Source organism: Delphinus delphis, chromosome X (genome assembly GCF_949987515.2).
Source record: "Delphinus delphis chromosome X, mDelDel1.2, whole genome shotgun sequence".
Taxonomy (NCBI): Eukaryota; Metazoa; Chordata; class Mammalia; order Artiodactyla; family Delphinidae; genus Delphinus; species Delphinus delphis.
In genome coordinates this window covers 124,329,918-124,355,335 of record NC_082704.1, presented here as the reverse complement: position 1 = coordinate 124,355,335, position 25,418 = coordinate 124,329,918, and the positions used below count along the sequence as shown (strand labels likewise).

Sequence of the window (25,418 nt, the reverse complement as noted above, 5' to 3'; positions counted from 1 at the left end):
TTAGGCGTGGTGTCTCCGCTTACATGTGGAAAGGTGAGTCTCTCCCTGGCTTCATCCTGGGGTATGGGGCACAGGTGGAAAAGGCTGTTGGACTTTCCAGTTTCTCAGTAAACTCAGGTAGCCTGACCCCCTCATTCAAGGAAAAGCTTTCTCCAAAAAGCCCCCAGGCTTCTTGGATGTAGAGAGGCATAAACTGCTAGAAAGAGCTTCAGACTGCAGTAAACGTCCTTAAAGCCTTAGATTTCAAACAGTACTGCAGTTCCCTAAAAAGTTAAAGAGAATTTCCGTAAGTCCCAGAAACTTCAGTCCTTGGTTAAGGCCCCCAAAGAACTGAAAGCAGGGACTCTAACAAACATGTGTACACCCAGGTGCATAGCAGACGATTACTGTGCAAGGTGGAAGCACTCTTCTCCTTTTAAGAGAATTCTCTTTATACTTAAAAAAGCTTCCTGCAAAAAGCCCCCATGCTTCTCGGATGTAGAGAGTCACAAATTGCTAGAAAGAGCTCCAGACTGCAGTAAATGTGTTACGACAAGACAGACAGTGGGGGATGTTACTGGGAGAGTGTGCCGGTCCAGGCTGTGAATTATCGATGCCCCTGGTCTTATCGTTTCTGCTCACTGGCTCTTGAAGAGAGGGCAAAGTGACACCCGCCGTTCTCAGTTTTCTCACTGTTATCAGGTCCACCACAACTGGGGGTGGGAGACCGTTATCCAAGTATGCTCTGTAAAACAGACGTCCAACTGCTCATGTGTTCCGACTCCCCCACTGCCTTCCATGGCATCCCCACTGAGTTGAATTGTGTTCCCCCCCAAAAGTCCTAGACTCTGGTACCTGTGAATGTATTTGGAGATAGGGTCTTGCAGATGTAATCAGGTTAAGACTGGGGCTAATCCAATGACTCGTGTCCTTAAAAGAAGAGGAAGAGAGAGAGATCTCTCTACTGTATTAGAAGGAGGCCGTCTACCAGCCAGGAAGAGGCCTCACCGGGAACCAAATCAGCCAGCATCCTGACCATGGACTTCCAGAACTGGGAGAAATACATTTCTCATAAGGTCACCAATCCTATGGGATTAGGACCCCACTGTCATGACCTCATTTGACCTTAATTACTTCTTAACAACATGATCTCCAAATACAGCCACACAGTGGGGGTTGGAGCTTCAAGACATGAATTTTGGAGGAACACAAGTTCAGTCCAGAGCAATGGTGGTGATCATGAAGGTGATGGTGATGGTGGTGATGGAGGTGATAATTATGGAGATGACAATGATGGAGATGGTGGTGATGATGATGATAGTGGTGATGATGATAATGGTGATAATGATAGTGATAATGATGGTGATAATGATGGTGATAATGAGGGTGATGATGACGGTGGTGATGGTGATGAAGGTGATATCTATGGGATGATGATGGTGATGACAGTGGTGGCGATGGTGGTGGTGATGATGATGTGAGGGTGGGCATGATGAAGTCAGAAGCACCTACAGTCTACTCAATGCTTACTACATGAGAGGAACCGTTCTTAGGAAATACTTTCCATCGAGCAGACCCATCCATTGTTACCAATCACCCTGCAGGGTAGGAACAATTCTCATTACACAGACGAGCAAAACCAAGGCACACGGGGTGATGACAACATACAACGTACTCAATCTCTCCAGCTGGAGAGCGGCAGACACAGGGGTCCAGCAGAGGCAAGGGGTCCCCATATCCACTCTTCATTCCTAACTGCCCCTCTGAGGTGCTTCCGTGAACAGAGGCTCTTGGTAAGGGAAACAAATTTAACCTGGAAGCCATAAGGTACTACCACTTGGCAATTGTGGGGATACACGCAAACTACCTTACCTCTCAGGGCCTCAGATTTCTCAGCTGTAAAATGATGACGGTTGGCCAAACTTATCACCGAGTGAATTTGTGAAACACTTTATTGGTTGGTTGTTTGAATCAGGGCTTCCAAATAACATGATTAAAAAAACCCCAAAAAACTAGCAGGTGGACTATATACCACACGTTACCAATAGGGGGCAGCACCAATGCCATAAACCAATTTTTAAAACTATATAAAGTCCTCACACTCTTCTACGTAAAACCATCCCATTTTATTCTCAGCCATGAAATAGATGAAATCCTATAGGGGAAAATCAGATTGCACTTAACAGCAGCCTAGAACGAAACTGGGTCATTTGTAGAGACATGGATGGACCTAGAGACTCATACAGAGTGAAGAAAGTCAGGAAAACAAACATCGTATATTAATGCATATATGTGGAACCTAGAAAAATGGTACAGATGAACTTACCTGCAAAGCAGAAATAGAGACACAGACGTAGAGAACAAATGTATGGATACCAAGGGGGAAGGAGGGGTGGTGGGATGAATTGGGAGATTGGGATTGACATATATACACTATTGATACTATGTATAAAATAGATAACTGGGCTTCCCTGGTGGCACAGTGGTTGAGAGTCCACCTGCCGACGCAGGGGACACGGGTTCGTGCCCCAGTCCGGGAGGATCCCATGTGCCGCGGAGCGGCTGGGCCCGTGAGCCATGGTCGCTGAGCCTGCGCGTCCAGAGCCTGTGCTCCGCAATGGAAGAGGCCACAGCAGTGAGAGGCCTGTGTACCACAAAAAATAAAAATAAAAAAAGAAAGACAAGCCGTAATATGAGTTGGTGACGGTGTGGAGAAAAGGGAAAGCACGTCCACTGTTGTTGGGAATGTAAACTGGTGCAGCCACTATGGAGAACAGGATGGAGGGTCCTCAAAAAACTAAAAATAGAGCTACCATGTGATCCAGCAATCCCACTCCTGGGTATATATCTGGAGAAAACTCTAATTCGAAAAGATACATGCACCCCAATGTTCATTGCAGCACTATTTACAATAGCCAAGACATGGAAGCAACCTAAGTGTCCATCGACAGAGGAATGGATAAAGATGTGGGGTGTATATATATATATATATATATATATATATATATATATATACATACACACACACACACATATATACACAATGGAATATTACACAGCCATCAAAATGAATGAAATCATGCCATCTGCAGCACCATGCATGGACCTGGAGATTGTCATACTGAGTGAAGTGAGTCAGACAGAGAGAGACAAATACCATACGATGTCACTTCTGTGTGGAATCTAAAGAAAAAGGAGGTCACAGCGCAGAGGACGCAGAGCACGCTGCCAGAGGCAGGGGGCGGGAAGATGGGAAAACGGGGGAAACGCTCACGTACTTGTCCACCAGTTTCTTGGCGAACCCGAAGTCAGTGAGCTTGATGTGACCGTCTCTATCCAGCAGGATGTTTTCCGGCTTGAGGTCCCTGTAGACGATCTCCTTGGAGTGCAGGTACTCAATGGCACAGACGATCTCCGCGGCGTAGAAGAGCCCGGTGGAGCTGGAGAAGCGGCCCTGGTTGCGCAGGTAGCTGAAGAGCTCACCACCCGGCACGAACTCCATCAGCATGTACAGGAAGCGGTCATCGTGCCCCGTCCAGAACCTGCGGGACCAGAGCGGGAGTGAGGGCTGCGCCTCGGAGGGACAGGAAGGGACAGGGACGGACGGATGCTGGGATGGCACTTAGACGGAGGTCGTGTTCCATGAACAGGTCATGTTAAGATATATCTCTCGGTAAGACATGATCATACGAAGTGAAGTAAGTCAGACAGAGAAAGACAAATACCATATGATATCACTTCTATGTGGAATCTAAAACGAGACACAAATGAACTTATCTACAAAACAGAAACAGACTCACAGACACAGAGAACAGACTGGTGGTTGCCAAGGGGGAGGGGGTGGGGGAGGGATGGAGTGGGAGTTTGGGGTGAGCAGACGCCAACTATTATATAGAGAATGGATAAACAACAAGGTCCTACTGTAGAGCACAGGGAACTGTATTCACTCTCCTGCGATAAACCATATGGAAAAGAATATGATAAAGAATGCATATATACGTATAAGGGAATAACTTTGCTGTGCAGCAGAAATTAACACGACATTGTATGTATATCAACTATACTTCAATTAAATCTTTAAAAAAAACAATATATCTCTAGGTCCATGTTAGGATACTCATATACATGGACAGATGCAAGACATGTGTAGACAGATGTTAAGATTTGGTAGAGGGCTTCCCTGGTGGCGCAGTGGTTGGGAGTCCACCTGCCGATGCAGGGGACACGGGTTCGTGCCCCGGTCCGGGAAGATCCCACGTGCCGTGGAGCGGCTGGGCCCGTGAGCCATGGCCGCTGAGCCTGCGCGTCCGGAGCCTGTGCTCCGCAACGGGAGAGGCCACAACAGTGAGACGCCCGCGTACTGCAAAAAAAAACAAAACAAAACAAAAAAAACGATTTGGTAGAGATCGATGTTAAGATATGTCTATAGGTATTAGAACAGAAAAACCAACACATAAGCAGATGATTATTTTGTAAGAAAAGATACATCCCTAGGTAGATGTTAAGATACTCATACAGATGGACCGATGCCCACATTTGTGTGTGCGGCGATGCTAAGATTTGGTAGAGAGCGATGTTATTGGTACAGATACATGTTAAGACATGGCATAGACAGATGTCACGTTATGTGTATAAATACACGTTAAGATCGATCTCTAGGTGGATGTTAAGATACTCGTATAGGTGAACAGATGTCGAGATATGTGTGTGGACACATGTTAAGGTTTGGCAGAGATCCATGTTATGGGTACAGGTACCCAATCGATGTGCTAAGATGTGGCACAGATGATGTTAACGTTACGTGTACAGACACACGTTTGGACACGTATAGGCAGACGTTAAGATTCAGGTGCACGCAGATGTTAGGATACGGGGAGACACAACGCTAAGGGATGGCTATCCTGTCGACGTGCAAAGATCTCAGAACGGCCAAGAGTAAATACCAACTTCTGACGATAAACTGGTGAAAGGCTTGTTATGGGCTGAACTGTGTCCCCAACCCCCAAATTCATATGTTAAGTCCTCACCCCAGGACCTCAGGAGGTGATTCGATTAGGAAATACGGTCTTTAAAGAGGGGATGAAGGTAAATGAGGTCACTAGGGTGGGCCCTGATCCCATAGAACAGGTGGCCCTATAAGAAGAGGAGATCAGGACACAGACACACACAGAGGGACGACCCTGGGAGGACACAGGGAGGAGACGGCCGTCTCCACGGTCTCAAAGGGCACCCACAAGGCCGACATCCTGACCTCAGACTTGCAACCTCCCCAAACATGCGCCAATAACTCTGCTGCTACAGCCGTGCCATCTGGGGCGCTTGTCTCACAGCCCGAGCAGACTCACACGGGGTGGGCACACCTCAGGGATCACACCTGGTTCAGTGGCCCCAGGGTCGTCATCAAGACTGCAAATTTCCAGTCCATTCATGATGGCCTCCCAGACACCTGCTGGGAAAGGCGGCCATTAACAAAAGCCCAAAGCAAGAGATTTCTAAGCAACGACGGGTAGGAGACGTCCCCAGAGAGTCAGAAGAGACGCATCCCCTTTAGAAAGGCGCTGATTGGCTCTGTTCACGGGAGAAAAGGCAGCAGCGAGAAACTGAGGAGAAAAGAAGAATACAGATGTGAGAAGAGACAGAGTCCTGAATGAATTTTAGAGGTCACGGCAAAGAGGAAAAGCAACAACTACATCCTGGGGAGATAAGCACGGATGGAGAAGAAAGTTTGCCTGTAAAGGAGATGTGGCTACGTATGGCTGATTCACTCTGAGATACAGCAGAAACTCATACACCACTGTAAAGCAACTGTACTCCAATAAAGATGTAAAAAAAAAAAAAGATGTAGAAAAAAAGAGAAACGCTCGTTGGAAGTAAGGGCTCTGTTTCTGAGCGGATTTAGGACACAGACGTGTGACTCACGCACAAGCATATAAAGGTCCCCCCGCAGGATCGGGACACACAGACGACGATGTGAAGCAACGCGAGACTACCGTGCCAGCGGTGCCTGATCCCCGAACCCCTGGGCCGGGCATCTTCTCTGCTCAGGACACTGTGCTCCCCTCCAAGGCTGGTCCCAAAGGGCTGCGTCCCTCTGGGCTTCCATGAAAACAAAGGATGCTCGGAGGAGCCGGCGTCCTTGGGTGAGGATGCGCAGGGCACCACGCACCAGATGGTCCTGGCTGCTGGGAGGGGCTGTTCCAATAAAATAAAGAAAAATACAGGCACACCTCGTTTCAGTGTGCTTTGCACACACCGCATTTGTAACAAATGGAAGGTCTGTCACAACCCTGTTTTGCAAGCAACTCTACGGGCACCATTTTTGGAACAGCATTTGCTCACTTTGTGTGTCTGGGTCCCCTTTTGGTAATTCTCGCGATACTTCAAACCTTTTCGTTATCGTGGCGATCTGTGATTTGGGGTGTTTCTATTGCAAAAAAGCAAGTCACGAAAGGCTCCGAGGTTGGTGAGCAATTTTAACCAATAAAGTGTTTTTCACTGTGGCACCCACATTGCTTTTCTTTAGACATAATGGTACTGCACACTTAACAGACTACAGTCCAGCGTAAACGTAACTTTCAGATGCGCTGGGAAACCAAAAGCTTCGTGTGACTCGCTTTACGGCGATATTTACTTTACTCTGGATATTTACTTTACTCCTTGCTCTGGAACGGAACCCACCGTTATCTCTGAGATCTGCCTGTAATCAACCGTATCGATATATACACAAAGCACTGGAGGAGATAGTTTGCAATGACCCAAAAACTAGCTGGAAGGAAAATCACGAAGCAATAACCGAGTGCGGCAGTGGTCAGGAAGGTGTAAGTTTATGCAATAAACAAAAAGATGGGGGACTTCCCGGGCGGCCCAGTGGTCAGGACTTGGTGCTTTCACTGCCGAGGGCACGGATTCAATTCCTGGTTGGGGAACTAAGATCCCCGTAAGCCTTGCGGTGCGTGCGGTCAAATTTGAAAAAAAAAAAAAAAAAAAAAAGATGGGCTGCAGAGAGGAAAAACGCCCCCCGTTGTGGATGTGAAAAACTTTTCTATGCCCAAGGGAAGCCTTTTAAAAAGAAAAAAGGACAACATACTCTTCTGATGTTCAAATGAATGGCTTTTTCGTTAAGCACTACGGTTTTTATGTCTTTGCACAATATGGGCCACGCGTTACGAAAGGGTTTCTCTACATGCGCGTTTCCACGTGCAGACTCTTTGCACGACGGGTGCGGTTGGGGGATGACGGCTACCCTCCGATAGGGTTGCCATACATGCCATTCTTTCTCGGTGTTCCCCGTTGATTTCTGTCTCTCAGAGTGAGAGACGGCCCGGGGTCCTGTCTGTAAGAAGCACAGTGGCAGCCCCGTCTAGGCGTTGCTTTTCCCCCAGTTCCATATAGCCGTGCATCTCTGGCCTGTTCCCCTTCTCACATCTGACAGCTCAAAGGCTCGAGATTTGCAGTGTTGAAACTTGAGGGAACACAGGACGCAGGAAGAGTGCTTTGGGGTTGTGGGTTGTGGCTATTGCTACTGGAGTGGAACACAACTTTGCTCCCCCCGCAAAGTATCTCTTTGGCATGCGGATTATTTCGACCTGAAAACAATCAAAGACTCAAAAGAGAAACTTTGACCTTCTCGCTAATAGCCTAAAAGAATTTAGACGGAGGAGCTGTTCCTGGGACCCCTATCCTCACCAGAGATGTCTGCCCGTGATATGGGCCACCCGTGGTGGGGAAACAGCAGGGCCTGGAGATCAGGGTCCACTCCGTGTCCCATTGTCTCTGCAGGCTCAGCAAACACTTGTCTACCAACTTTTTCTTTTCCGTCTCCATGTCGACGGCCTTCCTCCCCTTTGAAGTCCCAAGCCACTACCCCAACAGGCTCTTTTGTCTTTAGCTGAAGATGATAGCATTTAAGATGAGGGTTTGGACCATGTTTGTGAGTGACTCCGTTTTCCTGGGTCTCTCCCGTGTGTCCAGGGGATTCAACTTTCGTGTGACTTTCTCCTGTTCATCTGTCTCACGTCCATTTCATTCTCAGACCAGCCAGAAGAGCCTGGAAGGATAAGGAAAATGTCTTCCTCCCCGACATGGCTTTCTGGAGAAATCGTCTGAGCAGACGCCCATCCTCCTTCCATCATTTAAAATCGAGATGAGTCGTTATCTTTGGGCCGCCCGCCCTCCTTCTCCGGTCCACATACCTACGTGTATGGCAAGGACGTTCCGTGCCGTGACGCTTGCATAGAAGCGCACGGTACCCCAAACGCATGACAGCCTCGCTGTGTTTTGCGGGCGAGCTTAGAACCCAGCAAGGGCTTTGCGGTTCTGACGGGGAGATGTGTTCTAGGGCAGGGGTCCCCAACCCCCAGGCCACGGTACTGGTCCGCGTCCAGTTAGGAACCGGGTCGCACAGCAGGCAATGAGCCGCCGTTCCGCCCCGCCCCCCCACCGCTCTCATTACCACCTGAAGCCCACCATAGACACACACCTTGCGTGGAAAAACTGTCTTCCACAAAACCGGCCCCCGGGGCCAAAAAGCTTGGGGACCGCTGTTGTAGGATCCTGACACCTGACTGGTGAACTTGTACACCGAACCTCTACGTAAACTGGTGACTTGCTGAATTTCTCTGGGGCAGGGCGGATGGCCAATCTAGCTAGCACTCATCTGGGAAGGCCTGGTATTCTGGGATTTCGGGGCCGAACTGAGCCCTTAAGAAGACGTGAAACAGTCAATAATATCTAAGCAAGGGCACGACCATTTTCTACGGCTGTGAATTGGGTTGAAAAGGTAGGAGAAATATATATATAAGCCTATCTCTCTGCTGCTCCAATGCACGCACGCACGCACACACACACACACACACACGCACCTGGAGGGCATCAGTGAGCTGCTAGGCAACTCACTCTTTGCGTAACTTCTGTAACTGCTCCCACAGACCCACTACCAGGCTAAGAAGCTGCCCTGACGTATTCCCAGCTCCGGCAAACAATGGATCACAAGGTTCCAAGGCAAACTCATCTCAAGTCTCAGGAGCATCAGATAATGAACAACGTGGGGAGGTGAGGACAGAACCCAGATGGGGTTAGGAGCGAGGAATGAGACGACTTTCAGGGTTGAGCAAGTAGGTGGAGTGCGTCAGTCCCCAAAAATAGCGTGGCTGGACACCAGGTGATTCGGGAAGGAGGCCGGGGTCACAGTCTCTCTTTCCGTCCCCTGGGCTCCCGGGGAACTGCAGTTTCATCCACGGGTAGGTCGACCGACACAGGAAGCAACTGAGGGTGAAGTGTCTGTTATCCGGCTCCCAATTCCTCACACGTCAAGCCCTTCTCGGATACCAGCTGGGTGTCCTAGAATTCAACTCAGTTCTGGTACTATGCACCCAGAGGTAGCATCAGACCCCACGGGGTAAGGGCTCAGTCCCACAAGACCCCAACGGCAAGTCCAGGGGGCCACCTGTGCTTCTGACCGACCGGCTGCAGGTGGAAGGTTGCCACGACCTCTCCTTGGGTTTCATCTGCTAGAACGGCTCACAGAAGTCAGGAACGTTTACGCGCTAGATCGCCTGTTTATTATAAGAGGAGCTAACTCAGGAACAGCCAGATGGGACCAATGCAGAGGGTGAGATTTGGGGAGGGGGCAGGCTGCACTCTCCCCAAATCTCTACATGTTCACCGACACGGAAGCTCTCTGAACCCTACCTTCTTGGGGTTTTATAGAGGCTTCATTACGTAGGTCTGATGAACTCACTGGCCACTGGGAAGTGAACTCAACCTCCAGCCCCCCTCCGCTTCCCAAGGTCAGGGTGGGACTGACAGTTCCAACCCTCTAAGGGTTGGTTCCCCTATAACCAGCCCCCAGCCACAGGTGACCCGGGGGCTTTCCAAGACACCTTTATGGCTCTCGACACTTAGGAAATTGCAAGGGTTTTAGGAACTCTGTGCCAGGAACTGAGAAGAAGACCAAATAAATATTTCCTAGGGTAAATCACCGTATCACAATCTCAAATGTCACAAACAAGGGATCGAGTGGGGAGAACTATACCGACCGACCAAGCTGGATGAAGATGTTCGTTCCACAAATATCTAATGAAATCAAACAAACCTTCAACCAACCGCCATACCTACGAAAGCCACCGTATATTAAGCGGGTAAGTCATTTTTGCCTTTGTAGATCACACGCAGAAGTGATCCGTCATCAGCTTGCTTAAGAAGCAATACTTTTCAAATAAAGGCCCCCATAACGAATAGAACTTACGGCTATAAAACAAACAAAAGTCCTGAGGGCCCTGACGCCACTTTCCTCCTCCAAATCACGAAAATCAGATACATTATCAAAAGGAAGAAAAGAAATTCCTCCGATACATCTTTGCTTCAAAGCTCCACCAGTTAAGAGGTTTCTTGTATGGAAAGAAGTTGTAAAGAGTTGGGTATTATTAACGATTGGAAGTAAACGAATATTCAAACAGTTCCTGACATCACGATTCCAAGAACAGTTACAGTCATTGCTTGGTGCTTGTGGCTGACAGGAGGCAGTCCACGTGACCACAGAGGAATTCAACTCTTGAGTTTAGAGAATCAGAAGCGGGATGAACTGCAGGAGCTAATCTGTTCATCCCGTCATTCTCATCAACTGCAGGACCAAGTCTATAAAAAAAATAGAAGTTCGAGGGCCAAAAGCAAGGTTTATCACGTCGCTACGAGAAAAGCACGCATGTAGTGGATCTAAAAGGCGTGGGACCCACGGTTAGCATCACCAAGCAGCATCTCCAGTAACTCATGATCGCCCGTCTTTATTGACCTCACCACCCACTGATTTTCTCTGTTTAGTGGATACATCTGGACAAGGACCCACTTCGGGGACTTCCCTGGTGGTCCAGTGGTTGAGACTTCGCCTTCCAGTGCAGGGGGTGTGGGTTCGAGCCCTGGTCGGGGAAACTAAGATCCCACATGCCTCACAGCCGAAACACCAAAACACATAAAGCAGAAGTAATATTGTCACAAATTCAGTAACGACTTAAAAAATGGTCCACATCAAAAAAAAAAAAAAAGAAATCTTAAAAAAAACCAAAGGACCCACTTCAAACCTGGCAATGTCCTATCTTGGACACACTGGAAAGGGCATCTCCCGTTTGGCCTGTCATGAGCCTTGTGGGAAGCAGGGGAACCAGCTCTAAACACCGAACACAGAAGGGGGTGTGTGTCCCAGCAAGATGGGAAGGGTTGCCCAGGTGTATCTGTGGTCGAAGGAGGCTGGGGACAGACATACAGGGAAGTTGGAAACTGAGGCACCCGTCAAACCCTAGAGCTGTGGATGCACCGTAGGGAGTCTGCATTTTGTTGACGGCAGGAAGGAAAGTCAGTGACGGGACTGGAAAACAAAGGATGACAGTTGGGTTTTCATGTCAGAAAGAAGCCCCCGTCTCCAATCAAGAGTGGATAAGCCCTGGGGAGGTGACTGAGAAGAAAGAGAGGGGACCCAGATGAACAAAGGTGGACGGACTTTGGAGATGTGACTTACAAGAGGAAAGGGCAGGTCTGGAAAAGATGAAAACTCTAACTCGAAAAGATCCATGCACCCCTGTGTGCACAGCAGCAGTAGTCACTACAGCCAAGACATGGAAGCAACAGAAGTGTCCATCGGCAGAGGACTGGATAAAGAAGACGTGGTGCGTGTATACACAGTGGAATACCACTGAGCCATGAAAAAGAATGAAACAATGCAGCCTGCAGCGGCATGGATGGACCTGGAGATGATCACGCTACGTGAGGTCAGTCAGACAGAGAAAGACAAACGTTATACAGTATCACTCCCATGTGAAACCTAACAAGTAACAGGACTGCATCTACGTACAAAACAGAAACAGACTCACAGACACAGAAGCATGGATGGACCTAGAGATTATCATAATGAGCGAAGTGAGCCAGAAAGAGAAAGACACATGCCATATGATGTCACTTAGATGCGGAATCTAAAATATGATACAAACGAACTTACTTACACAACAGCAGTAGACTCACTGACACAGAAAACAAACTTACGGTCACCCAAGGGGAAGCGGGGGGAGGGCTTAAAAACTAGGGGTTTGGGGTTAACATATACACACCACTATATATAAAATAACCAACAAGGACCTACTGTACAGCACAGGGAACTGTGCTCAGTAGCTTATAATAATCTATAATGGAAAAGAATAGGAAAAAAGTTTTATATAAATATATAAAACTGAATCACTTTGCTGTACACATGAAACGAGCACAATATTGTAAATCAACTATAGTTCAAAGAGTTAAAAAAAAGGAAGAGGAAAGGGCAGAAGCCCTGGTCAGAGTGAACACAGCAGCAAAGAACAGGAAATCAAAAACAGTGCCTGGGGGGTGGGGGGGTGGGGAGGGGACCCGGGAGCTGGAAGGGCCATTTGGGGGGAGTCCAAAGGAGGAACTGATTGGAGGTGTGGGGCAAAGAGGAAGGTCAAGAATTCTTTTCCAACATGAGGACCCTGAACTGCCTGCAGAGACATCCGGGCAGAAGGGACCAGGCGCCAGGTGGGTGGATGAGTCTAGCTTGGAAGGAGCAGGTGTGAGTGAGAAGCTGAGCTTAGGAGTCCAGAGTGTCTAGTGTGCAGCAAGTGTGACTACAGTGCATGACGTTGGGAGCACGTGCACACGTTCACACACGTCCGTCCCCTATACCACGTCCGCTCCCTGATCCTCCCACCTCTACCTTGCATGGCCCATGGCCCAGCCTCTCTCCAAGGAAAAGCTAAGAGACCTCCCTCCCTTTCTGTACGCCCTCACGCCTGCCCGGCCTCCTGGAAAGCGTCCACCCAAAATGCCCAGGAGAGATCTCTATGAAGCAGAGTTCAAAACAGTGAGAGGCAAAAAAAATAATATGCTGTAAGAATGCCACACTCCGCACGTGTGCGCGCGCGCACAGAGCTCTTTACGCACGGGGAGAAGGACAGAAGGCGTCAGACCAAACTGTCCACGTGGCGACCTGGTGATGATGCAGGGACAAAGGAGGAAAGAAAAGGGGATGAGGCAAGCTGAGGAAAAAAAAAGAAAAAAGAAAGAAAAGCAGAGAGGAGAAGAGAAAATGCTTAAGCACTCTCCACGGGCAGGAAAGAGAAAGAGATGTCGAAAATGCACTCAAGGAGTTGAGGCTGGGACTGAGACGCCTGTACACCTGTGTTCACAGCAGCATTACAACAGCCAAGAGGTGGAGGCAAACCAAGTGTCCCTGGATGCATGATGGATATAAACAAATGTGTTCCAGTCACACAATGGAATATTACTCAGCCATGAAAAAGGAAGGACATTGTGATACAGGCTACAATGTGGACAGGCCTTGAGAACATGATGCTTGGTGAGAGAAGCCAGACCCAAAAGGACACACAGTGTGGGATTCCACTCAGAGGAGGTCCCTAGGGTTGTCACACTCATCAGAAAGTAGATGGTGGGGCTGGGGGAGGGGGAGGGGGACGCAGTGTTTCATGGGCACCATGAGTTCCAACTTTGCAAGATGAAAAGGTTCTGGAGATGATGGTTGGGATGGCTGCACGATGTGGATGGACTTAATGTCACTGAATTATACACTTAAAAATGGTCAAGATGGCAGATGAATGGATAAAGAAGATGTGGCACATGTATACAATGTAATATTACTCGGCCATAAAAAGAAACGAAGTTAAGTGAGTTGTAGTGAGGTGGATGGACCTAGAGTCCGTCATACAGAGTGAAGTAAGTCAGAAAGAGAAAAACAAATACCGTATGCTAACACATATGTATGGAATCTAAAAAAAAAAAAAAAAAAAAGGTTCTGAAGAACCTAGGGGCAGGACAGGAATAAAGACACAGATGTAGAGAATGGACTTGAGGACACGGGGAGGGGGAAGGGTAAGCTGGGACGAAGTGAGAGAGAGGCAAGGACATATATACACTACCAAATGTAAAATAGGTAGCTAGTGGGAAGCAGCCGCATAGCACAGGGAGATCAGCTCGGTGCTTTGTGACCACCTAGAGGGGTGGGATAGGGAGGGTGGGAGGGAGGGAGAGGCAAGAGGGAAGAGGTATGGAGATATATGTATATGTATGGCTGGTTCACTTTGTTATAAAGCAGAAACTAACACACCACTCTAAAGCAATTATACTCCAATAAAGATGTTTAAAAAAAAAAAGTCAAGATGGTCAATTTTATGTGAGGTACATTTTACCACGATTAAAAAATTAAAATTGAAAAAAATGCATTGGAGAGAACATATTAATCAATTATTCCATAAACAGCAAAAAAAAAAAAAGTGGCTGTCATTGACAATGAGTAGGAACACACTGGCAGAGACGTCAGCTCTGAGCGCAAAGAAGCACTTTCCACCTTTGATTATTGTCTTTTATTTGCAAAGTCCGCAGTGAGCACCTCCCTTGTGGCATTTTAATCAACTTAAAAGTCAGCCTCATCTAGCTGGAGACACCTAACTTTAAAGTTGGTCACAATTTCTCCAGATGCTGCCGTAAAGCTGGACTCTGCCATTCAAAAGGAGAAAACAGAAAGCCACTCACGTCACCCTTTCTTGAGCCCCATCGCCCGGCGCAATCTGAGGTTCTGGAACATCCCTTCCAGTTTCCGAACCGGCTCCATGGTAACCAGTGCCCCCCGCCCGCCCCGCCGAGGGGACCTGAACTTGTTTCCCCGTCCCCAGCCCAGGCTCCCCCTGTTGTGGACCCCAGGGGTCCCAACGCTCGGTGGCTACATCTGATGCCTTCCCAAGGACGACCGTTCGCTCTCTCTCTCTTTCCAGATGGCTCCCTGGAAACTGCCCCACCTGGAACGCTGTCTCTCCCATCCAACTTCCCAGGCATGTGCCAGGCCAGTACACCACTGTGGAAGGCGGGGACGGGGTGACCTCGTGCTCCGTTCTCGCACCCAAGTCCCCAGCTGAACGCACAGGAAGCGCACCCTCCGAGGTGCCCATCTAACCTCCCCAGAAGTGCCCTGGGGGCCCGTTCCCATCTCCTACCCCCGCTCCTGAGTTACACACCAGCATCAATGCTGGAGCTCCCCGCCACGTCCAGCCTTGCGTCCAAGGCGGACTCAGATCCCTCCCCATGTCCCAGTCTCCTGGCTGACCCGTGGCCCCTGCACCAAGCATTCCCCCCACCTGTCAGCCACCAAATGCCTTCTCCTTCTGCGAGATTCTGCTGCAGCACCCTCAGCGGCTTAGGACCTCTGGCCCCAAAGGGCTGACGATTCCGTCCTTACCAACCACGCTGGCATCTACCAGAGCCTCATCGGGAACGTCACAGTTTCCCTCCATCAGGAGAATTCAAACCTCCCTTTTATAAGCATCCACCTTGCCAGACCCCCCAAAATTCAAAATGGACATTTTGTTACGTTCGGACAAAGCACAGAACAAGGAATTGGGAAGTGGCCGTGTTCCTTCTGTCACAGCCGTCCCTTGCAGGCGGTGAAAGAGGAAGGAGAGCTATTTCTGGACTTTTGCTTCTGAAACTCAAGTGCAGAGGGGTCAAGGGAAGTCAGAACAGGGTGTTCTTTCCTCCTTAACTACCAGAAAAGCCAAGGAACAGTTTTACTAACTACCCGTCCATGTGCCATGGAGATCACACGAGACTCAAGTCTGTGGGCAGGAAGAAAGACCTTTCCTTTAGGCTATGGGCTCGTCCTCTCCAGACTAAGACCCAAGTTCCTCTACGTGGAGATCCAAGCTGTCATTTCGCCAATAATGAGAAGGATGTGCCCCATGGGTGATGGACCTCTGAGTTCTTTCATACCCAGATCTGTAGCGGAAAGCCAATGAAACATGGCTGGCTAGCTGGGTCTTCTACTGCGCAATGAGCGACACGGCACTGGGACTGTTATTGGGTCCACAGGCTCATCACCAAGACGAAATGATGGAACTCCACGTGCAGGGGCTGGGTCAGGAAAGTGAGAATGCACCCACACCACCTAGTCTCTGTGTGTGCCCCTATCACAGGTGTTATCAACCAACCTTCCATCCATCATTCAACCCATCCATCCATCCGTCAACCTATCTAATCATTTGTCTACCATCTGTGTATCCATCCATCCATCCACCCACCCATCCATCTACCCAAATATCTACCTATCGATCTATTTATCTCACTATCTATTTCTATATCACCTGCCTATTCATCCTGTCTTCCTTTCTTCCTTCCATCCATCCATCCACGCATTCTTTCTTTCTATCTATCTATCTATTACAGTGGTCTGTAATCAGGACTATTTCACTCCCTGGGACATTTTCTGTCAACGTCTAAAGACATTTTTTGCCATCACACCACGGAGGGAGTGTGCTCCTGGCATCGAGTGGGTAGACACCAGGGATGCTGCTAGACCTCCTCTACTACACAGAAGAGCCGCCACCACAAAGAATTTCCCGTCCCCAATGTCAGTGGCGCCCAGGTGAGAATGCCTGTCCTGGATCCCACCAACTCTAAGATGCCAGCGATTTCTAGACGCACAAAGGGCAGGGAGCAGACACAGGGTCCTGATCTAGGGGCGGGACACAAGCCTTCCTCCCCGGGACACCTTGACTGTAACACAATCCTTCTACACTGAGTTTGTCAGCTCTTCTGAAATTATATCTACGCTGGCTGAACCGGCCTTCAGGATGGCTTTATCCCAGAACAGAATGCGTTCTCTGATGTGGACGTAATGAACGTCCTGGCCGACTTTCAACAACGCAACCAGTAGCACTTCAAATACCGCACGCTAATGACACCGTGGGCGAACGTGCCAAACCGTTCACGTGGAAGTTGAAACTTGAGTCTTTGTTCGGCGTGATACCCGGGGTCATCGGTATTCCATGTGGCTTCACGGGAACATGAGTAAGGCTCACTCAACACTTCTGGATGGTATGAAAGGCAGATGTTGGGAGAAGCAACTCATTTCCAAGAGAAACTGCACAGCTGGGGGGATTCGGTACCTGCTTCCCTCGTGGTCTCTTCCCACTAAATCTGGTGCCCCATCCAGTGGCCCTGGGCACCCTACTTCCCCCGTTCGCGGGGCTGGTCAGAGACAGCGCTCTCCCCATTACGTGTGGGGCACCTCTAGAGTCTGCTGACCCTGGATCAATTCAATCCCAGTTTTCAAACACCGCCAGGTCCCTCAAATGATAAAGCAGAGAAAACTTCCAAAGGCTACGAGTACTTTATAGTAAGACCCCTGTGCACTGAAAGACCTGCACTTAGCAAGTCACTAAGTAGTAGTGTCCACCCCAAAATCTCTATGCTGAAGTCCTAACCCCCAGGACCTCAGCATGTGGCTGGATTTAGAGATGGGGTCTTTAAAAAGGGGATGAATGTGAAATGAGGTCACTAGGCTGGGTCCTGATCCCGTAGGGCTGGGGTCCTTATAGGAAGACGAGGCCAGGACACAGACATGCAGAGAACAGCCTTGTGGACTAAAGGACCAGGAAAAGTTCCTGCCTGTTGGCCGTAGCACAGTTGGACCTGACATATAAAAAGACTGCGTTGAGGTGTGCCTGCACCCAGTGAGCTGTACGGCAACAGGAATATCAAGGTAGCAAAGAGACTGTCAGATTACAGAGCCACCGCAGTGCAGAGAGATCACACTCTTTCAAATTAGAGAAAACCCGATTCAGATAACCTGGGGTCAAATTCCATCCCACTGAAACTAGGGCTTACAGCCTTTGTGATGGAAACAATTCAGGTACTTATCCAAAAGCACGGAACGTCGGAATACACAGTCTGCGTCCCTCTGGATTCGGCAGTCTACCCTACCTGAGGAGGAGACCGCCTGATTAGCTGTCCAGGAGTCAAGGAAGCAGAGTTGTTTGACTAAAGCTCTGTTCTTCACGGTCCTCCTCTTCCCTATTCCCTTTTAACTTCCCAAAGCTCAAGGATTCTATCCTGGGGACTCCTCTGAGGTAGTTAGAAAGCACCCCCAGAGCCCATCCCCTAGGCTGGTGCCCACTCCAGGAGACGACGGGGTGTGTGGTACTTTGCTGGGGCTGCCGTAACAGAAGACCACAAACTGGGTGGCTTAAACAACAGAAATGCATCCTGTCATAGTTCTGGAGGCTAGAAGTGCAAGATCAGGGTGTTGGTGGTTCCTTCTAGAATCTCCAGGGAAGGATCCGTCCTAGCTTCTTCCATAGCTTCTGGTGGTTGCCAGCAATCCCTGGGGCTCCTCGGCTTACGGCCGCATCACCCCCGATCTCCACCTCTGTCTTCACGTGGCCTTCTCTCTGTGTGTCTCTGTGTGTCGTCTCCGCTTGGTACGAGGGCACCCATCACATCGGATGGAGAACCCACCTTACTCCTATAGGACCTCGACCTACATCTTGATGACACCTACAAAGACCCAACTTCCAAATAAGGTCACATTCACGGGTACTGGGGGTCAGGACATCAACGTATCTTTTGCAGGGGTGGGGGGGGGGACACGACACACAATTCAACCCACAACAAGGTGGAGTTCCCAGAATGGAAGCCATCCCCCAAGGTTCCCTATAGCATCACCCTAATGTTTCCAGGGGGACGTGCCTGGTCCCAGAACATACGCGTTGAGGTGACCTCAGCAACCCCGCCAGCCGCCGGGCAGCATGCCCGCCACCCACGCACAGCCCTGGGAAGCACTCCTCCCACTGGCTTCTTCCCTCTTCTCCAAACTTGTTTCTTCTCGACGCCAATCTCTCAGACTTTTTGTTTTCACCATCAATTCCACCTGCTTCTCTTCCGTGTTCTCCTAATGTCACTGCAGACACGTAACCGATCACGCCACTTGGTTTCCAGAGCAAACCGGAACCCAGCGGCCAGGTGCCCCGTCTTCCTGGGAAAACTCAGCCACAAAGCACCCTCGGGGACACACCCTGGGGTCCTGGCTTGAGACTTCCTGTATTTGGTAAAAGCCCAAGATCGTTCTCCCAAATCACCTGAGAATGACTTGGCAAGAGATGAAGGAGTCCACATCTCCTGTACAGAACGTGTACTGAACACCCTAGCCAACTGAAGTCGTCATCCAGAATCACTATTTCAGTTTCTAGAAGAGACACCAGAAGTAGAAGCTTTTCTTCTTTCCAGAAGAAGATGTACACACATGAGATTTTCTACCCATCTCCCCACCACCTCCCAGCGAAGAGGAGACTCAGACCTGAACAGGGAGGGGTGGTGGCTCTGCTGCACCGGCTAAGTTCTTTTTCTGTTTCGATTTTAATGACTCAACAGCATGAGACTCTACTGACCCGTCCACACTGGCCCAACACAGCCACTGGGCTTCATAAAAGGAAAGTAAGACAAGAAGTCAGCTGCTTCCCTTCTGTCACCCGTCAAACATGCCGCCTGTCCCTGCTCCGAGTGACACGCTGTTTCGGGCCCTGGGGACGTTGCTCCGGTGGCTGTGAGCCGGCAGGTGTTATCTCCCTGCACTGGGGCACAGGCAAGGTGCTCCAAGAGCAGGGTGCAGGCGCCTGTCTCTGTGTACAGGCAGGTGTATCACGGAAGAAAGGCAGGTGAGGGTGAGGTGGGAGAGGTAGGGGGTGGGGAGAGGCAGATGAAGGGGGCACCATGGGGGGGCGGGTGGCCCTGCGGTGACAACATGGATGGTACGTCCCACCTCCTCCTGCAGGTCACTTTCCTGGGATGGAGGCAAGAGCGTCTGAAAAGAGCCAGAGGCAGAGGCAGAGCCCGGGATGAGCCGTTTCTAGGCCACTGAGCCCCTGGGGTCATTCCCTGAGGATGTGTCAGCAGAGACGCAGGTCATCAGAGGGCCGTGCGGGTGAAGGGATCACTACGGCTGTAGTTAAAGCAATGAACGCCTTGAAAGAGGCAAGTCTGGGAGGCCAAGAACAGCTGGGCACTCAGGCCAGAGAGGGGGGCCCACACCAGGCTGGGCTGGGAGGGGTCGGGGGCTGCGAAGGGGCGTGAGGAAGGCGGCGGAAGGGGCAGGCCCCCGGGGATGGGGACGGAGAGCCCTCTGTGGACGCCCACACCTGAGGCCCCTGAGTGGGAAACGGCCTTACCCTCCGCCAGCAAAGAGCGTGGCAGAAAGAGGGATCCATTTGGTCCACATCGGGCACCTTCAACTGGAAGGTTCTATGAGGCATCGACATGGGGCCACTGAACGGCCAGCTAGAAACCCAAGGAACGATGTGAGTGAGCAGAGGTGAGCAGGTGACTGAGGTCCCAGGAAGACCGACTGGACCAGCTGTCCAGGGGGCTGGGGGTGGGAGGAGGGGACAGAGCCTCTGGCGGGCCCCAGGTGGCCCTGTGGACACGCGGCTGGTGCAGGGGGGGCAGCGCCAGGCGTGCCACCCTGGCAGGCACTCGTGGGAACGGCGCCTTTCTCCACGAGACCGGGAGCTGAGATGTCTCAGCAGAGGGTGACCCGCTGTGACCGCACCCCATCCCACCTCCCGCAGGAGAATCCACCTGGGGGCCGGGAGGGTGGGGACCCGGCGAAGGGGACTCACAGCTTGACCAGGAACGGGTGGCTGACTTCCTTCAGCACGGATTTCTCGTTGTGCACGTGCTGTTCCTGCTTCAGGCGGATGACGTCCGGGATACTCATGACCTTCAGGGCGAAGAAACGTGTGCTCTGCTTCTCGCGGACCAGCTGCACGCGACCGAACGTCCCCGTACCTGCAGTGGGGAGACGCGGTGTCAGCAGCCACGGCCCCCAGGACGGGAGACCAGCACCCCGACCTCAAGACAACCTGGGGGCTCGGACAACTCAGTAATGGGCGATACACCTGGTGCGAGGGCTGGGTGACGGGCACCTGTCTGGAACGGTCAACTGAACCGACACACACACAGGATCACTCGCCCCCGAATTGTTCTTTAATAGGGGCGACTGGCCATGCTTTCTGCAAATGAGTCATCCCAGAGGAAACGTGCACACACACACACACACAGGGAAAGGCAGAATGGAAAAGGATGCTAAATACATTCCTTCGACGTGTCTTTTTCTTTAGGTTTTCTAAATCAAGACAAGACATAGAAAATAAACTTACGGTTACCGGAGGGGATAGCAGGGGGTGGGGAGAGATAAATTAGGAGTTTGGGATTAGCAGAGACACACTACTATATATAAAACAGGTGAACAACAAGGACCTACTGTAGAGCACAGGAAACTCTACTCAACACCTTATAATAACCTATGATAGGAAAGAATCTGAAAAAGAATAGATAAGCATATATATAACCGCATCACTCTGCTGTGCCCCTGAAGCTAACACAACATTGCGAATTAACTATACTTCAATTTTAAAAATTGGATTAAAAAATAAAAAATCAGAAGATAACTCTTTCCATGAAAACTTGTGAGTATCCCTGCCTGGTTCCCCTTTATCCCACAAAGCACTGTATGAGAGGCTAACGAACTCAAAACTCTAGTACACGTGTTGGTGATTGCCACCGTCCTGTTAAAACAAAACAAAACAGAAAAGGCTAAGTGTGGCACACCCCTCCTCACAAGCTGCTTCCTTTAAGCCATTAATGCCAGCTAAACGCACTCAGTGTTTCTGTGAACACTTGCCAAGGGTTAGAACCAAGTGATGCAGATACTCACAGAGAGAAAAATTTAAAAAGTGCAAACATGAAAGGAAATCAACAGCATAAATGTAAAAGGAAATCAAACCCTCCTGTGTACCATAGGCTGTGACACTGTCAACCCAATGTCTCCTCCTCTGTGGTCTCCCACCAGCCCTTCTTCATCCTCTGAGCCTCACTGTGGGGTGGGGTCCAGCTGCTACCCCTCCCCCAGGCCGGCAATCACTTAGGGCACCTCTGAGATTAAAGCTCCGAAGGCATTTTATCTACAGCCAGAGAAAAGGTAAAGTTGGGGGCAGAAAAGTGACATCTGCATGTGTGACCCTCTGGAAGCTTACCCAAGACGGCTGTCCTTTCCGCCCCCGTTTATCGAAGAAATAACGCAGAGGAAGGGCTCTCCCAGGGGAAGGAGGTGTGGAAAACGGCCAACGAATTGGGGCTCCCTGGCTGGAAAAATGGCCATCAACATGATGAGAAAGCAGGAAGAAAGGAATTCAGGGATGGCTCGAAGACGAAAAAGACCTTCAACGCAACCACGCAGCCACCTTCTCCTCTTTCACAGAGTTGGGAACGCCATTTACGGCACATGGTAACATGGAGAGGAAAACAAAATTACACCTAAGCAACGCACTTGGGGGGAGGGCCTCTTCTACAAATTGAAATTCTCAAGCTGCAAAATACGTAAGTGCCTCTACTGGCTTACGCAGCTGGGGTGAGGGACATGGCTACGTCACCTTGGCTTTTAAAGCAAGTTCCCAATCGTGACTATTTTATGACTGCGCAAGTAGAAAATGATGGACACACATGAAGGAAAGAAACTGCCAGAAGAAGCCAATGACGAGCCCCAGTACAGGTTTTAAACGTCCGTCCTCATCAAAAGATGATTCAGAAGTAGAAACAGAATTGTGTCACAGTGAGGCAGCGTTGACAAAGTTCTGCGCAAGCAGGTTCACAGAGAGGCAAGTAGGGGAAGGGCCCCGAGGCGAGTGAATGGACACAGTCGAGGTGTTTTCAGGAGATCGCTTGGCAAAGGGCGCAGGAACGGGAACTGAGGACACTGGCATGGCATCTAGTGCAAGTTGTGCCTTCGACTTGTTCTGTGAACCCACCGCAAACCAATGAACCCGTCTGGACTCATACTGTTTTCATCTCTCTGATAGAACAGGTAGATGACTAGATCGACGTTATCAACGGTCTCGCCACACGCTAAAATTCTAACGATGAAAAGAAAGACAACACGGCTATGACTCAACAGATTTTTTTTTAATTTTTTTACCTTTCTGCCTGCCACATCTTTTAAGCTTTGCTCTGAGCTGTGTGTGCTGTAAACACCGAGAACTCAAAGCAGAGTGCCTGCAGTGCAGAGATGGGGGAACTCCCTCGGCACCACAGGCAGATTACAGGATGATACAGGGAAACCGTCTTGTTGACGGCGGATGAAACCAGCATGCTGTAATTTTTAAGGTGACCGGCTTTAACGCGCTAAAGACCAAACCAACATTCAACGGTGCTGGTATGAAGTCGTTATTGCAGTGGAAAGAAAAAGGACAAACATCTTTTCTGATCGGTGTTGGCAGGCTCTCCAATATACATCCCCAGCTCTCCATATCTCCCGTTGGAAAGTAGAAAAGTCCCCCTTTTAGCTTTGCTGCGGGTAAGGATGGTTACATGACCCACTCCGCCCAATAAGAGACGAAATGGAATATTATTCAGCGTAAAAATGAAGGAAAGCCTTGTTGATGATCTATTTTATATATACTAGTGTGTGTATGTCAATCCCAGGTTCCTGACTGATTCCTCCCCCTCACGTTTCCCCTCTGGTAAACATAAGTTTGTTTTCGAAATCTGTGAGTCTGTTTCTGTTTTGTAAGTAAGTTCATTTATATCATTTTTAATTGGATGCCACAGATGAGTGACAGCATACGATCTTTGTCTAACTTACTTCACTCAGTGTGATAATCAACTATACTCCAATAAAATTAAAAAACGAAGGAAATCCTGCCACTTGGGACGTCACGGATGAGCCCCGAGAGCATTAGGCTAAGTGAAGTAAGTCCAACAGAGAAAAACGCACACTGTATGATCTCATATATATGAGGAATCTAAAAAAGGGCAAACTCATAGAAACAGAGTCGACGGTGGTCGCCAGAGGGGAGGGGTGAGCGATCGGGGGAATGGATGAAGGGAGTTAAAAGGTAGAAGGTTACGGTTACAAAATAAATAAGTCCTGGGAATGTCAAGTACGGCATGGTGACTACAGGTAGTAACACCGTATTGTTTACTTGAAAGCCGCTAAGAGAGTAGATCTTAAAAGTTCTCATCGCGAGAAAAAAATGTGTAACTATGTGAGGTGATGGATGTTAACTAGATAGACTGTGGTGATCCGTTTGCAATATATACGAATATCCAGTCATTGCGTTGCACACCCAAAACTAATACAGTGTTATACATCAAACACATCTCAAAAAAACGCGGAAAAAACAAACAAACCTATTTCTCGACTACACTCCAGTAAAAATTTAAAAAATAAATAAAGGGGTCACCTTGAACACAAGGTATCACTTTACTGTGAAGTCACAACAGAGAGGAAAAAAAAAAAGAACTGCAGAGTGAGGTGTGGGAAAGCACAGAAAATGCATTTCGCAGGGTCAGGAGGGACTGACCTGCCGTCTTCCTCAGCCCCAAACCCACAAACGGTCCCGAGAGGAGGGAGGTCACACAGGGACCATGGCAAAGCCTTTGCCCCGCAGACGCCAGGTTAAAAAAAAGCGACCACCTTATTTTGTCTTTGAAAACCCATAATGTAAATGAAGCAGGTGGAAAATCAAAGCTACTAGGATTTAAGTTCGTGTGGGTCATTGTAAGTTTGCTGGAACTGAAAACACTTGGGGGGAAATCCACACAGAATGGGGACCGTAGGAGTAGCGTGGAATGCCAGGGAATTACAAAAGGAGAAAACGGAAACCACTCTGGGTTTTATCTCGGGGTATGGGGATCACAGGGGTAATGACAGAAATGATAGGGAGGCCACTCCCTCTGATTTCACCCTCCATCCCCCTCTGGTCTCCCCCCTTTTCCCGCACCACGTTCTGCAGAAAAAATCCACTAATGGACCAACACACCAGAAAACCGACATCGCCCACGTGGACCCTACGCAACCTCTGTCCTGGGAGGGGACCCACAGTGGGCCTGGTCCTGTTTGCCTCACCTACACACAGTTTTTCTAACCCTCCTCCCACCAGTTGAGGGTTGAATTGTGTCCCACAAGAGACAGATTCAATTCCTAACCCTGGAACCTGGGAACGGGAGCTTATTTGGAAACAGGGTCTTTGCAGAGGTGATGAAGGGAAGGGTCTGAGATGAGGTCCTCCTGGATGAGGGTGGCCCTACATCCAATGACAGGGTCCTTCCAAGAGACAGAAGAGGAGAGACCCAGACACAGAGGAGAAGCCCCGGGAAGACAGAGGCAGAGACGGGAGGGATGTGGCCGCAAGTCCAGGGACGCCTGGAGCCCCCAAAAGCTGGAAGAGGCGGGAAGGACCCTCCCCTGGAGCCTCTGGAGGGAGCGCGGCCCTGGGACACCTTGACTTCAGACATCTGGTGTCCAGGATTCAGAGAGGATGAATGCCTATGGTTTTAAGCTCCCTAGTTTGGTGGTAATTTGTTACGGCAGCTCCAGGGGTACAAATTCAACCAAGCAATGCAACGATTCTTCTAGCATCCTTATTATCTAATCACCTAATCCTATGTGTTCATGTTTTTGCATACAGAACCTAACAGGATTTTTACTTATCTTCCTCCCGTTTGAGAACACGTCTGGAAATGAAAATTTACGTTTTTCAAACACCCCAACAGGGATCTGCTCAAGTCTTTTGATACACTGATGTGGTTTGGGAAATCCGGGG

The 25,418-nt window shown here is 49.5% G+C and overlaps 1 protein-coding gene across 2 annotated transcripts in view; it reads right to left on the bottom strand.

Moving 5' to 3' along the window:
• PRKX (protein kinase cAMP-dependent X-linked catalytic subunit) overlaps positions 1-25,418 on the bottom strand; it is an 84,624-nt gene that overhangs the window by 31,690 nt on the left and 27,516 nt on the right. For both annotated transcript variants that reach the window (XM_060003063.1, XM_060003062.1), the window contains exons 2-3: positions 20,436-20,604; positions 3,258-3,521 (exon numbers count right to left, since the gene is read on the bottom strand). In XM_060003063.1, the coding sequence (XP_059859046.1) occupies positions 3,258-3,521; positions 20,436-20,604 (433 nt within the window). The remainder of the gene's footprint in view (positions 1-3,257; positions 3,522-20,435; positions 20,605-25,418) is intronic.